Source organism: Colletotrichum costaricense (genome assembly GCF_030867565.1).
Source record: "Colletotrichum costaricense strain IMI 309622 chromosome Unknown Scaffold_13.1, whole genome shotgun sequence".
NCBI lineage: Eukaryota > Fungi > Ascomycota > Sordariomycetes > Glomerellales > Glomerellaceae > Colletotrichum > Colletotrichum costaricense.
The window spans coordinates 663203-678659 of NW_026848242.1; the positions used below are offsets into that span (position 1 = coordinate 663203).

Here is a 15457-nt window from a genome sequence, read left to right on the forward strand (position 1 = left end):
CTCCCCCAATTTAGGACTTCCTTCCACCTCCATGGGCTACTCCAGAAACATCCTGGTGCGGACCATGTTGTCTCCCTCAAATCTCTCCCGCCGTAAGTCCCGGGTATCATCCGTTGCCATCCGCATCCACCTTGGGTTCCGCTTGATCTGATCTCTTATTTATGACCATCGGCACAGCCAGCTTCAAATCAAGATTCTTCCATCACAGCCCAGAAAAAAGTCACCACTTTATCAGAACCTTATTTGACTTGTTACTCAATATCTCCAAGAGACACAAGACACGCAAGACACCCCCTAACAACCTATTGATACGGCATTCTACCTTACACCGCCATTTACATTCATCATGGCGTTGATATTCAACCCTGGCAACATCGTTGCTCGTGACATTGATCCTACCCATGTGCACCCTGAAATCCTAAAGATTGTGACAGAGATCTTGGACCTTCGCCTCAACACATTCGAGTCCACCATAGCTGTCTCTGCAAGAGATTACTTTGCTTTTGGCGAGGAGGGTCGGCTCTTCATGGCATTGCAGATGGGGTACGCGTCCATATCTACTTTGTGCCTGTCTAATACCACTCTTTCATAAAGTCTCTAACATTCATCACAGGCGCATATTGGGCCAGCCTGTCATGTGGGTCAAGGACGGAATGCATTCTAGCGTTGATAGATGGGTTCTTGGACCTTGTGAGAGGTTCATTGCCGGTCCACACATGATTGTCTCCGTCAACGGTATTGCTGTCGTCGTCCCTCGACCACCACCACAACTCCTCGAGGAAGCACCCGGTGCAACCACCCAGTTCGTCAACGCTCCTGAACGAAGAGTCAAGATCACACGACCTCCCAACGCCTTCATCCTCTACCGCAGCGACTACCAAGCCCAAATCAAGCAGATGAACCCTCAACTCCAGAACAATGATATCTGTAGGTGACTGAATTTCAACAGCCCTACACCATCTCGCTGACCTTTGAAAAGCCGGAATCCTAGGAAAAGCTTGGAATAATGAGTCTCATGAAGTCCGCGAAAGATACAAGGCTCTCGCGAAAGCCTACAAGGAGCGCCACAACAAGATGCACCCTGACTATCGGTACACGCCACGCAAGCCTTCCGAGAAGCGTCGTCGCAACCGGAGGAGCACTTCAGCCTAATCATCCCTGCCACCCCGTTCTAGAGATGGAGATCAAGGATCGTAGGAGCAAGAAGCGATCCATCACAACGTCGCTGCATTAGTTCCTACCATGCTAGGTCTCAATGACTGTGCAAGAATTTTCGCGACTACAAGTTGCCGCGAAGGAGCACCTTCGTCTGCTGCCTTAGGCCGAGTATGCCTCGTCTTCCCTCAGAGCCATGTCCCAGCTCGCGCCGAGAAAGTCGAAAAAACACCAACACTTGATGTTTGGGCCAGAACTAAGCAGACATGCCGTGCCCGGCACTCACCCTTACCATGCTCAGCCGGAGCAAAAGAGACTTCTTCTGCTAACTTAGGGGCCTATCGAGACCAGGAAAGGCTCGAATTCGTGTAAGGCTCCAAAGCCACTTCGTGGAGTTTTACCTGCTCTACTCACAAGATGGGCGAATTCCGGACGCATCATTGGGCGGAGACGGTGGCGACGCTCTTGATGGGGTTCAAGCAAAGAGTGAGCTACTTCAAGCAGAGCAAGACTCGAAAGGATAGAGCAATTCGCGTCGTTGCTGCCGAAGTTGGATGTCTAACTCTGCCATGATACGAAGATGAGCCACCACAATACCGATATAGAATGCTTGATAGATTTACCAAAACGATAATGGAATCATAATGTTCATGTCTCATTGCCTCAATCTTCTTCTTCTGCACGACTAAAGTACCTAGCTGTCTCTTTTCGATAGTGACGGTTACAGCTCGTCACACTGTTCATCGAGTCTCGCGTGACTCCACATCGCCCCTTAGAAATGTATAGACTACGACGCTTGAGGCTGGCTCTTTTTCCAATCACTGCTCCATATAAAAGTACCGCACCTCCACTCCGTCCCCTTTTCCTTTTCTCCGGATTTCCCCAGAGGACGGGCGCAGATGAAAAACGACCTGCCTATGTGGATCATCAGCTATGAATGGGGGTCGAGGGGGGGCGGGGGCAGAAAGATCGGGATATGTCGGGGGACGAAAGAGAGGAGGGTAGGACAAAGGCCTCGGTGGACGCATAAACGAGTAAGAAGGGGGTCAGGCGTGTGTGTGGTGTGGTTGGGTTTAGACTTACCACAGTTGACGCCCGGCTTCTTGGTCTGGAAGCTGATGCAGGGCTCACCGTGCTCGCACTTTGGCACGACCCTCTTTCCCAGGTTGAACTTTGACCAAGACTCCTTGACTTCAATGGGGTCAAAGACCTTTTCCGACGTCGCCGTCTCGAATGGCTTCGCGGAGGATGAAGGAGGCGTGGGTTCTTTGCCGCCGCCGTTGCTGCCGGGTTGTTCTACCGTGCCCACCGCTTCTGATAGTCCCGATAGGGAACGGATAGGTCCAGCAGCAGCACCACCATCACTTGCGGCTTTGTTCTTGGTGAAGGGCGATGGTGGATGATTGGTCTTTGCCGCGTCTGCTTGAGTGGGCGAAGACTGGGTTGGTGGTGGTTGTGGCGGGTTCTTTGGCTTGAAGAAGCCCATGAGGGTGCTCTGGGCCTTACCGTCGGATTCGTTGGTTTTCGACTTCTTGGGGGCTCGTTTAGCTGATGCTGCCGATTCGGCTGGTCGTTTTACGAGCGGGTTGGTGCTTTGTGACGAGGAGAGTGTCGACTTGGGGGGTGGTGACCTTGCCGTGTTGGACTGCATGGATGCCTGTGAGGCAGCGGGCACGTCTTCGGTCGTCGTGGTTGCCTGCGAGGCTTCAGGGTCTTGCGTCTCTTGAGTCGTCACGGGGTATTCGCCACCATCTTCGGTTGGAAGACTGTGTAAATCGAGAGGAGTCGATCCGGGGCTTGGTGCGGGCTTTGGGATGGGCTTCTTCATGAACATGTCGCGGATGTTGCGTCTTCGGTCGAACTCGGGGATGAGCTTCGCGGATAGGGGAAGAAGATCCTTTTGTGACCATTCCCTCAGCCGTTTACCGTCGTGGAACATACCACTGGGGTTCATCACGTCGAGTACGGGTGACTCCTTACCGTCCGTTATGACGACGTCATTCATGACTGCGAATACGGGGCAGTGGTCCGATCCCATCAGCCCCTCCTGAATATTTGAGTCCGTGAACCAGTCCTTGATGCCCGACGAACATAAGATATAGTCTATCCGGCTGCCGTTGTTCGCTGGGCGGGTATTCCTCTTTGTGTCCCAGCAAGTGAACATGCTCTGCCTGGTGGGGTGGAAGATGCGCGTCAAGTCATGGAGGACGGGCTTCTCCTTTCCTTCGTCGCGTTCACCGACGACCTGGCCACCGACGACAAGCTGGTTGATGAACCGACGGCTTGGCCCCTGCATCCACTCTTCCACAGTCATGCCCTCCTTGCGGAGCGTCTCCCTGAGGTTGCAGGTGTCCATCTCCTCGCGAATGACGTTGAGGTCACCCGTTAAGATGACCTGCTTCCCGGCCGCGACGAGATTCCTCACGCGTGCGTCGAGGGCGCCGAGGTAACCCAGCCGGAAGTCGTCGCGTGATGAGTCGCGGGTCGCGGGGCTGTAGGTGCCGATGAGAACAAAGGCCGGGAACTCGAGGATGACGCACCGGCCTTCCGAGTCGAGCGTCGCCTCGTCTACTTCGCTGGAGAGCTGGCTCGCGCGCGGGTAGCCGCCGATCTGCTGGTCTTCAGGCAGGTCGCGAAAGCTGGTAGTTGAATTTGGAACTGGAAGGACGCCTGTGATGCCTTCTTCGGCGCGGATGGGGCAGCATGTTGCGTTCCGGGTATATATCGCGACACCGGAATATCCTGAGGGGAGAGGTGAGAAACATACTGAGGGACGATGACCGCTGTGAGCTCACCCTTCTTGTATTTCGGTAGGCTGAAGAATACATCCCAACCAGGTACTAGTACCATGTCATCTTTGAGGTCTTTGCGCTGAATTTTCGTCTCCTGCATGACTACGATGTCCGCCTCGAGGGTTTCGAACATTGCCTGTAAGCTTTTGTCAGTAACAAGTGGGAACCCGCGAGGAAAGAGGATAACGGACCTGAAATGTTCGTTGTGTGCTCCATGGCTGGTACCCAAACGGATTTCTCGGTAGTGTCAATTGAAGTACATGGATATCCTCAGTTGAAGAAGACATACCTGATGCCGTTGACTGTGATACAAGGATCGTGAGCGAGCGGGAACATTTGTCAAATGATGGGGACCCAACTCACCATTCCATGTCACAATACGCAACCCCATCCTGGCCGGTGATTTGCTTGCTCCTGATATCACGATTGGAAAAGACTCGAATTCACAAACGCCGAGATCACGTCGCTTTCATGCCCATGCCCGAGATGTCAAAGGTTGGGTTGCTGCATCAAGCCCAGAGGTTCAAGTGCTATCTTCGCTTCCAATTGTGGAAATGGATGACTAGGGTATCAAAATTGCGAGTTGAATTTCAAAAGAATCAAGTTGCATGAGAACCGACGCTGGGACGCCTCAATTAAACTGTCAAGCCCTGGTCAACGCGACGTAGCTGCCGTCATTGAAGTGGTGAACGCGACGGTTTGCGCGGTGTCCCGTGATTGCCCACGCACGTGACCAAATGCGACATACTGCAAGTTGCTGCAACACATGAACGCGACATATTCTTCTATCTTAACCATGTGTCTCTCAGTGCAAATAAATTTCCTAGAATTATTGCACTAATTCTTTTTTGATCACTCAACATGAAGAAGCCAGGCATCTGAGTCGAAGTCAGGAAGGTATGCCGAGACGAGCTTCTGGTGTTGGTTGAGGTACGTACCAAACCCGGGCCCTCCCTTCCTGCTTTCTCCGCAAATGACCTGACATCATTTAGTCATCCCCAAAAGCCATCTTTAGGCCTTACAATCCAGGCACTTGCAAGGCCGTGAACGTTCCCGCTAGCCGAGCTCTGGATAGAGAATGACCTGATCCTCCGACTCCCGACTTCACAAAACCTCGAAATCCACCACCAACGCCCACCCGGCCGAAATCGAAACCTCTCCCCTCCACCGATATCTTCCAAACACAAAGATGCAGCGCCAGCTCCTCTCCGCCGCCGCGCGTGCCGCCCGCGCCCCGGCCGTCCGCTCCACCGTCCAGCGCCGCTTTGCCAGCACCACCGAGAACGCCTTCATCAAGGAGCGTGAGGCTGCCAAGCACCACGCCGCGCAAACCACCGGTTCGTTTCTCCGCCCTTTTCAAGTCCGACATACTTCAATGTTTCGAGTTTTGGGGAGCCAATTGGGCTCAATTGACCCATCGAGCGTCGAAGGGAGGACCTGGACTAGATACAACATGGAGGGAAAAAACATGAGATGCTAACATATTGAGTAGGCCTCTGGCGCAAGATCTCCATCTAGTATGCACACCACCTCTCCATAAATCTCAGTCGAGGTCTCCTCAAGCACCGAATCTGTCATCCCACTCGATATCTGCCCGGCCATCTCAGCCAATGCCGCTATAATTGATAATTGAGTATCACGAAGCAGCCGGGAAAGAGCGCGGGATTTGATTCGGGAACTGCTGGGGAGACATGGGAGACTAATTTCAAGAGTGTAAATGCTAACACGACGCTCCTCACCTTCACAGCGCCTGCATCCCCGCCCTCGGCCTCGCTGCCGCCAACGCCTACGTCCTCTGGAACGAGCACTGGGACCACTGGAGCCACATGCCCCCTCTGGAGGAGCGCGTCGAGTACTCTTACCAGAACATCCGCACCAAGAACTACCAATGGGGCAACGGTGACAAGACCATCTTGTACGTTTTCATCATTCTCCTCTGGTCCCTCCCCGCTCAATTTAATGCACGCGGCGGGACGAGGAAGTGAATTTGTGGGAGAGACTAACACTGAAAACAGCTGGAACGACAACGTCAACTACCACAACCCCGACAAGGCTTAAATTAAGCCTGTCTAGTTTGAACGTGATATCGCTGAATTCAGGAGACGAAGGAGCGATCCATAGACTCGGGGTGTGACACGCCTGCTGAGGGGGTAGACTATCCTGTACATTTTCCCTATGTCACAGCAATCGAGAGATGCGGCCTTTTTCAAAAACTTCAGGAGTGTCATCGTGAAGGGTATTGATGCGTTGTGCTATGTGAACTTGCTGCTCATCATATCCCTCTGCAGGTATTCCGGGGGTTGCTAACATGTCATATCGCAAGTGCTGCTGCCTCCTTGCGCAGGGCTACATATGCAGCCGCGTAATCCGCTGCCAGCACCTTATCCCCCGCAACCTTCATGATGGTTGCCTTCTTGGCCATCATCTCACACTGCCTTGTGATATCCCCGATACTCGAATAATGATCGAACGCCTTTTGTATGGCACCCGTAGCCCGGGTCAGGTACTCCCGCCTCTTGGCCGACTGCGGTGCCATCGTCCCCGCGATGCCCATGTTGGCGTCGGCTAGGTACGAGTACAGCTGCCCGCTCAGCGCTGCGGAATCGCACTCGAGACTCCGCGGCAGGACGGCCGTGAGGAGCTGCACCGAAGCGTCGAACTCGCCCAGCGACGTCAGGATATTCGCAACGGCGCCGATGGCCTGCCACAGGCAGGAGACCAGCCTCGCCCTCCATGCCATGCTCGCGGCGCGCATGGCGATGGTGAAGCCCCTCTGCGGACGCCCGCACTTGTCATAAAGGTGAACCTTGATCAGCATGAGCCGCACGCGGAGCGAAATGTCTCTCTTATCGTCGCGAATCGCCGCCAGCATGTCCTCGACCTTGTTGAAAGCCGCCTGTAGGTCACCCCGCCGTGTGAGGCAGTCGATGTGGAGTAAGTCGACGACAAAGGCCATGTCTGGTTCCAAGTCGTCCTTTTTGGACTGCAAGAGCTGCGAGAGCAGCTGCTCTGCACCGTCGAGGTTGTTGTGGTGCAGGTCCCGCTTCAGTTTGATGATGCCCCGGTACTTGTACCAGTATTGGCTCGGTTTCCATGATCGCAGGGCGTTCTCGTCGAGGGCCTCTAGTTTCTGCAACGCCTCGTCAAACTTGCCTCTCGCCGCGAGCTGCGACGCCAAACGAGATGTGACCTTGAGCTCGTCGTCGAATATCGAATGTCTCGCGTGACACCGTAAGAAAATCTCACAGTCCATGGCCGAGAGCTGCGACAGCCCCAGCCTATCCCACAGAGCAATCAGGATGGACAGCTGGGCGCCAAACATATTCTTCATGTTCCGCTCGACAATGAGGTGAGAGCTGCGAACCACAAGTTCGACCGATGTCGCCACGCTCTCGCCGTTTGCCAGGCCAAGCTTCGCTTCACTGAGCAGCACTGATGCCCACAATGTCCACATTCCCGTCTCCTTCGCCTTGACTCGCAGGTAGGAAAGACTCTCCTTGGCTGTGCCGAGGAGACTGTCTGCCTCCAGGTCTCTCACAAGGTCCGGGTGTGCTCTGCCAAAATGGAAAAGCCAGCTAAGTGCAAAGTTTAAACAGGTCATGTCGCGGTTCTCGCGGGCCGTTGATACGGTTTCGAGCATGGCTGCGACGGCTTCTCTGTAGCACCCAAAGTCTGCTTGCAAAACTGCCAGGTTCATCAAGGCGTATTGATAGAATAGTCTGTCTCGGTTCTGCATCGTGTAGTCAAAGTATTGATGGAGGAAATCAAATGCTGTAGGATAGTCGCCTGATCTCCAAGCATCGAGGAAACTGCAGAATATTAGCAAAAGTGTTGATCAACAATGGTCGGAGTGAGTTGCCTTAGATAATGCCTCAAGCTAGGCACGAGAAAACTGTCACCAAGAAGATCATGAAACTGGTTCCTCAGTTCCAATGGTATTCGGTTGCCGAATTCTACTCTTGTCAGCTTTGGATCCTGAAAACCTAGAAAGATTTGCTCACTCTGCATCTGCTCGATCTGGAACTCCAGCAAAAGCTCAATGTCGTCTGTGCTCACCGGCACAGCAGCAGGAGTACCGTTCCTCACCATATCGCCATAGACGACAGATGTGAGCGCCGCAACACCCTCCAAGTCCCACTCCGATTGCTCGCCCGTCATGAGAACATTGTCGAAGCTGAGCCGGCCAAAGGAAGGGTTCCTCTTCCGGAGGTACCCCGCCGTAGGCTGCCGATACTGCACGAAATCCGTCCAGAGCTGCGTCGCATCGTGGAACAGCAGCCTTGTGAACTCGAGCTGGCACCGCCGCACAAACTGACCCAGCGGCGAGTTTCTCGACAGTGTGATCCCAGGTTTCTGCTGCTGCTCCTGCAACAGCTGCGCGGCAATGGTCTCGTCGCCGCCCGCCGCCCGCAGCAGCTCTTCCTTCGTCTTGGCCAGACACTGCGACTGGCGCGCGAAGAAGTCGTGGAGCAGATCGAGAGAGTTGATCCCCCATAGCTTGGCGAGGAACGTGTCCCATAGCTTCCGCCCCGGCAGGCCGACAACGACGGAGTGGGCGCTCAGCAGCTTTTCAAAGTCCTTGATGCCGATGACGAGGCTGACGGTGCTCTCGGCTTTCCTCCAACGCGTGTCCTTGCTGGCGGTGTTGGTGAAGGACTGAGGGTCTGGGTCGAGGAGATGTGATGTGATGAAGGAGAGCACGGGGATGATTGCCGTGGCGGGGACATGTTCGTCCGTGTACAGCTCGATGAGAGCGAGGAGGCCAATCTTGGCAGGCGTGAGGTATCGAGCCATTATGGGCTCTGCTTGCGAAAGTTATGCAGCTTCGTCAAATATTCAGTCCCAATGGGGTTGGCTTGCCCGGAAGCTCATCGGATGGCGTGAACGGTGAACCCGTGGGCGTCGCGGTTGACCATGTCACTTGAGCTAGGTGAGGTCAAGCAGCACGGCGCGTCGCGCCTGCGTCAACTGAAGGTCCCGTAGCAACCAAATTTCAACCAGGAGATGTCAGCCGGGTGAGAAGTGATTACAAAGCACGAAACAACGTCCGAAATCTTGGCGGCTAGAGCTGTCCTGTTTGTTAGTCTCGGTGTTGACAGTGAGGTTTCTGTGATGTTGGGCGTCCCCACAGCAGCCAGCGAGAAATGTGATTGGTCACCAATGCTTGTATGGCTCGTGAACGTCTGTTTCGCGACTACATTCACGACACACATCGCTGTCGAGTATTATACGTCGAAGTTGGAAATTTTCTCAGGGGAAGGCGATTGATTCTAATTGAGTGGCAAATCTTCAAAATCACAGTAGCGATTCAACCAAAGAAGATTTATTCTGAGGTGTTACGTTGAACGATGTCATCTCTTCCCCGAAGCGTTACACCTGGTTCTTGACATGATGCATTACATTTGTACCTTATCTTACAGATATTGCTACAATATTTGATGATGGGCTGAGGTCTTCGGCCGGGCCGGCTATTGAACTCAAATTCAAGCCAGCATGTGCCCTCTAGCGAACCTGCTCTGTTCAGGAGCTTGTGATGCATTCCCAGACCGGCACTCCCGATTTCGAAGTCAGCATCTGTTCAAAAATTCTCCGATTTTCTCACGTCTCTTTCCAACGAATGCTCTCCCCCTGCCGATTCCTCAACTCGCTCTCCCGCGCCTCTCTCGCCTCATCCGCGGCCAAAATATCACTCTCACTGCCCCCATCAACCTCATCAACATCATTCGTTGCCCAAATCCTCTCGATGCAGAGCTCAAACGGCCCCGGCACCCGATCCGTAAGCCCCACGCCAACCGTCGTGACCTTGGACCTTAGCATCTCCGTCTGTGGCTCAATAACGAAGCCGTGATTCGTCCTTACGAACTCGTTCCACTTGACAAACACCGTCTCCCACTCCCCGGGCCGCTTGGCGAACAGCCTGTGCTGGTGCAAATCCGTCGGTACCACCGAGTCCGTCTGCAGGTTGATAAAGTAGCTCCGGCCGTCCGACTTCACGCGCATCGCGAGGTAGGAGTACGGGTCAATGTCCCAGACGGCCTTGCCGAAGAGCGTGGGCTTCTGGTCTGGCGTCCGCCATGCCGCGAAGCCTGTGCGTTGGATTTTGGGGTCGTTTTTGGGGAGGTCTGTTGATATTGTGCCGTGGAAGCGGGCGTGGCCTGCGCTTGTCGTCGGCGTGCTTTGTGGTGATGTTGTCGTCGCTGTCGAGGAGGGGGTGGAGGAGACCCATTCGAGGGCGCTGTGGGAGAAGCCGCCAATCTCTTGGTCGGACATGAGTTTGCAGTCGTCGGTCGAGCCCGGTGCGCGGAAGTCTTGGAGGATGTAGGGACCCGAGGGGCCCTTGATGCCTTCGGCTTTTGCGACTGTCGCAATGTTACGTTAGCTTTCTTGACCCGTACAATCCAGGTAAGGGTAACTAGTGTATAGTCGGAACTTACCAATACTTGCGCGACGCTTGAACTCGTCCATGGTTCGGGAGAATATGCCCTTGGCCATCAGGGAGGGCGTCGCGCGCATCTTTGCGGTCGTTTCGCCGGCGCCGCCGACAGGTTAGCTTTCTAAGTGATTTTTCGGCTGTTCGGATTCGAAGCTCGCTCGCGCGATGCGCCCGTGGTGCTGTCGAGTCTGTGGGCGGCGATTGGCAATTGACCTCCGTGCCTCTCTCCGTGTCCCGTTTCGGCGGGAAATTTGGCAAGTTTAGCTCTCCGGTTACGATCGTCAACTGTTGCTCAGAGTAATATTCCCGGTTGCTTGTCTTGGAGCTTTCGGCACCAATGTAAGGTACATGGGTACCAGTACAACGAGCTCGAGCTTACATGCGGGGGAAAGAAAGACCGTGTTCCGCCTTCAACGACACCTCATCTCCCATTCCCTACAACCACCATTCATTGGAGGTCATCATAGTCTAGGCCTTGCCGTGGAAAATGCGCAAAGCTGTCCAGGATTACACTACTGGGTTTTTACAGTCTGATCCGGTCAATTCGTTACACTGCTGAGTTCAAAATTCCCTCAAACCTTTAACAAACCGATTGCCCGTGAACCTCTATTGCCTCTGTAAACTTTCAGCCGACTTAGGGAGCATTATCACGCGCCAGCACCACTGACCCCGTCTCTGAACAAGACAGTCGATTTACCCCATGTCCACTACAAGTGTATGACGTTCAGTATGTCACAATCACATGCGAAGTGGGAGGCTCAAAAAGGTCTACTCAAGCGTGCATTCCTGACTGATCTATCCGTAATGGTAGTGAATGTCCTTACACCTCGAGTAGACAACGGCGCTTTCTGCACAAAACCCAAGTTCATCTATGATCCCCAATTCCTGTTCTCTATAACCGAGTCATTCCGATCATTCGAGTACAAGACCAAGGTCCTGGCATATTTGAACCCCTCCAATGCTTTCAAGTTCCCACCGTATCTGAAGAAAAAAACCACCAAACTTTTGTTGAAGAGGAAAATCTTGTAGTAAAACACAAGATTCGAAGAAGGGTAAACACACTATTTGGAACCCAAAGAGGATTCGAAAGAAATATTTGGAATGAACCAAGAGAAGTCCGGAGTCTAGTTGGAACGGTCGGAGCCGTCAGTGACGAAGGCCTGGTTGACATCACTCATGACAGGCTCGGACTGCATCAGACCAGTGAAGGGCATCTGAGGGTGGTGGGCCGGGGAAGAGTGCGGCGCGAAATCGCGAGTGAACGGAGTCCAGAGAGGAGTGCCGTGGCCGTAGCCCCAGAAGCCAACGGGAGACTGCTGAACAGGGGTCTGGACGGGGCCACCCTGAGCATAGTACGGCATGCCATTGTTGTTGTTGTGCATAGGAGTTCCCATCTGAGAAGGAACGGGGGGAGGGGCCATGGGGTACTGGACCGGAGTCTGCTGCATGGGCATTCCCTGGGCCATGGGCTGGCTGATCTGCTGACCCATGGGCTGCGCGTTCATGGGAGCCTGCTGAATCATCTGCTGGTTCATGTTGTGACCCATGGGCTGCGCATTCATGGGAGACTGCTGAGCGATCTGGTTGTTCATATGGGTGCTCATCTGGTTGCTCATGGGCTGCATGTGCATAGGAGAGTGTATAGCAGGCTGAACCTGCTGCATCGGGCCAGGCTGCATCTGCATCTGCGAAACGATCTGGTTGTTCAAGGGCTGCTGAGTCTGGATCTGCATGCCCTGGTTGCTGTTGATCTGTGGGTGCATCTGAGTCTGAGTCTGGATGCTCTGCATGTTCTGCTGCATGTTCTGCTGCACGCTCTGCTGGGTGTTCTGCTGAGTGTTCTGCTGCATGCAATCGCCATTCTGCGGAGCCTGCAGCGACTGCGTGCCAACCATCAGGCCATGTCTGGGGTTGAGAGGATAGCTAGGTGGCATGACAGTCAAGGTGCCCTGGGCAGCCTCGGAGGAGGGAGCAGCCTCGATGGCCAGGCTGGTCAGGCGCTGCTGAACGTGGCTAAGACGAGCAGGAGTAGAAGCGACACTGCCATGGTAGCTGTTGTTCTGAAAGGCGCGGTTGCTGCCACCGCCGTTGAAGCCGCCGTAGCGACGACGTCTATCCATACGCTGTTGAACGCGGATGATGTGGTCCTCGACGAGGGAGTCATTCTAGTGAGCATGTCAGCTTGAAGGTTCTTCACACTTCAGTCAAGTAAGACTTACGAAACGCTCAATGGCAGACCGGGCATAGCTGACGTTGGTGAACTCAACAAAAGCAATCTGCTTGGGACCGTCTGTGCAGCTGTCAGTTTCGTTCACATAAGCATAGGAGGTATTGATTGAGACTCACCCTCGTAAGCGCACTGCTGGGTATGAACGGCAACCACACCTCCAATTTGATCCATGAGGTTGCGAATCTTGTCCTCGGTGAAACCGAGGGGGAGATCACCCATGAAGATGGAACGGCCGTCACGCTCTGCAGTGTTGTTCTCCATGGGAGGACGGTGAGGCATGCGAGCGCGGATCTGCATGGCCTTCTTGAAGTCGTACGACTCAACCCTGTATGTGTGGTTCATGCGGAAAGCCCGAAGCACCTGCTGAGAGGGATCATGAACAGCGAACTGGACACGAACAGTGACCGGAAGTCCGAGCTTCTCTTGAATCTCCTTGTCCAAAAGGTTGATTCTGTCAAGGGCGCCGAATGGAGTCAAGAGCTCCTGGGCCTCCTCAACCGTCATATTAACTCGATCATGGCGGTAGATGATGTAGGTGCCTATGTTAGAATGTCAGCTTCAATCACGAGAACGTAAGGAGAACGAACTCACGGTTGGCGCGAACAGTCTCGGTGCGGCACGGGCGACCAAGAATCAAGCTTCCTCTGCCCTGGATGCGGGCATTCTCGGCATCCTCCTTCGTCTGTGATTGTGTTAGCGAGGCTGTCGAGAGTGAATACCATGTGGAAAGCTGCTTACATTGAATTGAACGAAGGCGTAGGGCATGCCGCTTCCATCGCGACGAATCTTGACGAAGACAACGCCGAAGCGGTCGAACTCGCTGATCACAGCGGCCTCGAGAGTTATGTCATCCTTGTACTCAGGGAGGCTGATATGATAAATTAGTGTTGAGCACTGATGAGCTTCTCTCGAGATTGGAACTTACTTGGCAACGAAGATGCAAGAACCAGTAGGGAAGCCGAACTGAGAGGTACCGGCGACATTGCGCACGAAGGAAGAGATGCCCTTGCTGGGAGAGCCACCGACATACTCATTGCGCTGAGACATGCCATTGCCACCAATCTCCGAGGTCTGGAGGTTGCTCTGACCGAGGGTGTAAGACAAGGCCGTGACCACGGGATCCTTACCTGAGCCAGACGCGGTCTCGGTGAAGACATCGCTAGCGGTGGTCTCAGGGATGGTGGAGCGGCTGCCACCCCTATGAAACAAAGTCAGATTATGTCCAGAACGTGATGGAAATTCCAAACTTACACAGCGGCTGTGGCGGACGAAGTAGGACGCAGCGCCTTGGCGGCATCCTTGGAAGAACGACTATCAAATGTCAGTGGTGATGAGAAAATGCCGTAGAACAGATGTCACTTACGAAGGACTGCCTCTCAGAGAGGAAGTGTTCAACTGCGCCGAGCTCTCAGCTGTCTCAAGAGACGCGAGCAAGCCGTACGGGTTACCCGCGAGGTACTCGTTGGTAAGGCGGACGCCGCCGCCAGTCTCACCATCCTCCGAGGAGGAGGAGGACTTTCCGGTGGACTTGCGACCATTGCGGTCGCCAGCCTGGCCAGCATTCTGCGAGGCCATCGCAGCAACGCGGAGCGCCTGCTCACGGTCGTGCTGGATGCCCAGCTGCTCAAGACGCTCCATGAACATGGCTCTGTCAGCCGGGTCAGCCAGGAGATCGCTCATTGAAGCCATCGCGAATGTGTATGCTGAAGTTGTTAATTTCGCAAACGACGGTTTCGAGGATTGAGAGCTTCGAGAATGATGAGATTGGATATGAGAAAGTGATGTAGGCAAGAAGCAGTGGAAGCTTGAGATGGGAATGGGTATGGGTTGTGGGTATGGGTTGTTGTGTGAAGAGAAGTGTAGATATTTTGACTGCTGATGTGTGAGTTGTGGAGGTTGAAGAAGGTAAACAAACAGCAAAGGGTGGGTGAATTTCCGAGAGGTAGAGGAATCCAGAGGATAGAGAGATCGTGGGATTCAGATTCAACCCACAGGGCAAGGCTAGGGCTTGAAATGAGGCTATCGTGGGCCACTCACCTCTCGCAATAGTTGCTGAGAGGGCGGGAGCAGCCTCATGGGCTGATGCCCGGCCTGCTCCCGCCTTCTGTGAGGTCATGACCTCACTCACGAGAGTTGCAAAAAGGCGAGAGCAGCCTCGTCTGTTCCCGCCCTTTGCGATGAAAGGCCATAATCTCACAGAAGAGGCGAGAGCAGCCTCATGAACGAGAGCTCTCACCTGTTCCTGCCCTTTGTGAGATCATGACCTTAAACCACAAAGGGTAGGGCAGAGAGCAGCCTCATGAGTGACAGGCTTGTCTGCTCTCACCCCTTTGTGAGGTGTTTGTGACCTCACTCACGATAGTTGCAGGGTGGGCAGGAGCAGCCTTGTCGATGATAGCTTGCTCCCGCCCTTCGTGAGGTGAGGTCATGACCCGACAGGTGATTGCTAGGAGGGCGAGAGCACCCTTGTAAACAAGGGGCTCTGCCTGCTCCTGCAGTATTGTTTGAGCGAGTTATTCGAGCAAATTTTCGAGCAGATTTTTCGAACAAGTTTTTGAAGCAGATTGTTGTAGTGTTGAAGCAAAATATCGAGAGAGCTGTTCAGCAAGTCAGTTGTCAGAATTCTGATTGAAAGAATAGGTATGGGATGCTCTCACCAGCCCACTCATCGTTTCTTGCGCGGTGATGAGATGGGCTGCCCTCATCGCGATTTTGGGACGGCAGCTCTCGTCTGATGTGGGTGAGAACAAGTTGAGAAGGAGTTTGTGCGCTCCAAGTGGAGAGACTTTGTTCACCTGGGGAAATCTGGGCGGCAGGCAGAATACGACGGACGAATACGGCAGGTAC

At 53.9% G+C, this 15457-nt stretch overlaps 6 protein-coding genes across 6 annotated transcripts; 2 read left to right on the top strand and 4 right to left on the bottom strand.

The window, feature by feature from the left end:
- Nucleotides 1–346: 346 nt before the first annotated feature.
- CCOS01_11654 (HMG box protein) lies at nucleotides 347–1152 on the top strand (the record flags this gene model as incomplete). The annotated part of the gene is made up of 3 exons (XM_060459807.1): nucleotides 347–543; nucleotides 614–927; nucleotides 980–1152. The coding sequence occupies 3 exons, from the start codon at nucleotides 347–349 to the stop codon at nucleotides 1150–1152; spliced, it is 684 nt and encodes a 227-aa protein (XP_060309638.1).
- A 934-nt stretch (nucleotides 1153–2086) lies between these two features.
- Nucleotides 2087–4338, bottom strand: CCOS01_11655 (DNA lyase; the record flags this gene model as incomplete). The annotated part of the gene is made up of 5 exons (XM_060459808.1): nucleotides 2087–3897; nucleotides 3951–4083; nucleotides 4139–4184; nucleotides 4237–4249; nucleotides 4311–4338. The coding sequence occupies 5 exons, from the start codon at nucleotides 4336–4338 to the stop codon at nucleotides 2087–2089; spliced, it is 2031 nt and encodes a 676-aa protein (XP_060309639.1).
- A 798-nt stretch (nucleotides 4339–5136) lies between these two features.
- Nucleotides 5137–6005, top strand: CCOS01_11656 (cytochrome c oxidase subunit VIa; the record flags this gene model as incomplete). Its single annotated transcript, XM_060459809.1, has 4 exons — nucleotides 5137–5284; nucleotides 5440–5464; nucleotides 5695–5862; nucleotides 5963–6005. The coding sequence occupies 4 exons, from the start codon at nucleotides 5137–5139 to the stop codon at nucleotides 6003–6005; spliced, it is 384 nt and encodes a 127-aa protein (XP_060309640.1).
- A 253-nt stretch (nucleotides 6006–6258) lies between these two features.
- On the bottom strand, nucleotides 6259–8741 carry CCOS01_11657 (anaphase-promoting complex protein; the record flags this gene model as incomplete). The annotated part of the gene is made up of 3 exons (XM_060459810.1): nucleotides 6259–7756; nucleotides 7864–7900; nucleotides 7949–8741. 3 exons carry the CDS (start codon nucleotides 8739–8741, stop codon nucleotides 6259–6261), a joined length of 2328 nt encoding a protein of 775 aa, XP_060309641.1.
- Nucleotides 8742–9545: 804 nt separating this feature from the next.
- CCOS01_11658 (complex I intermediate-associated protein 30) lies at nucleotides 9546–10460 on the bottom strand (the record flags this gene model as incomplete). Its single annotated transcript, XM_060459811.1, has 2 exons — nucleotides 9546–10306; nucleotides 10382–10460. 2 exons carry the CDS (start codon nucleotides 10458–10460, stop codon nucleotides 9546–9548), a joined length of 840 nt encoding a protein of 279 aa, XP_060309642.1.
- A 1044-nt stretch (nucleotides 10461–11504) lies between these two features.
- On the bottom strand, nucleotides 11505–14299 carry CCOS01_11659 (RNA recognition domain-containing protein; the record flags this gene model as incomplete). The annotated part of the gene is made up of 8 exons (XM_060459812.1): nucleotides 11505–12545; nucleotides 12600–12670; nucleotides 12727–13149; nucleotides 13202–13292; nucleotides 13349–13478; nucleotides 13536–13808; nucleotides 13862–13921; nucleotides 13974–14299. 8 exons carry the CDS (start codon nucleotides 14297–14299, stop codon nucleotides 11505–11507), a joined length of 2415 nt encoding a protein of 804 aa, XP_060309643.1.
- Between the last annotated feature and the right edge of the window lie 1158 nt (nucleotides 14300–15457).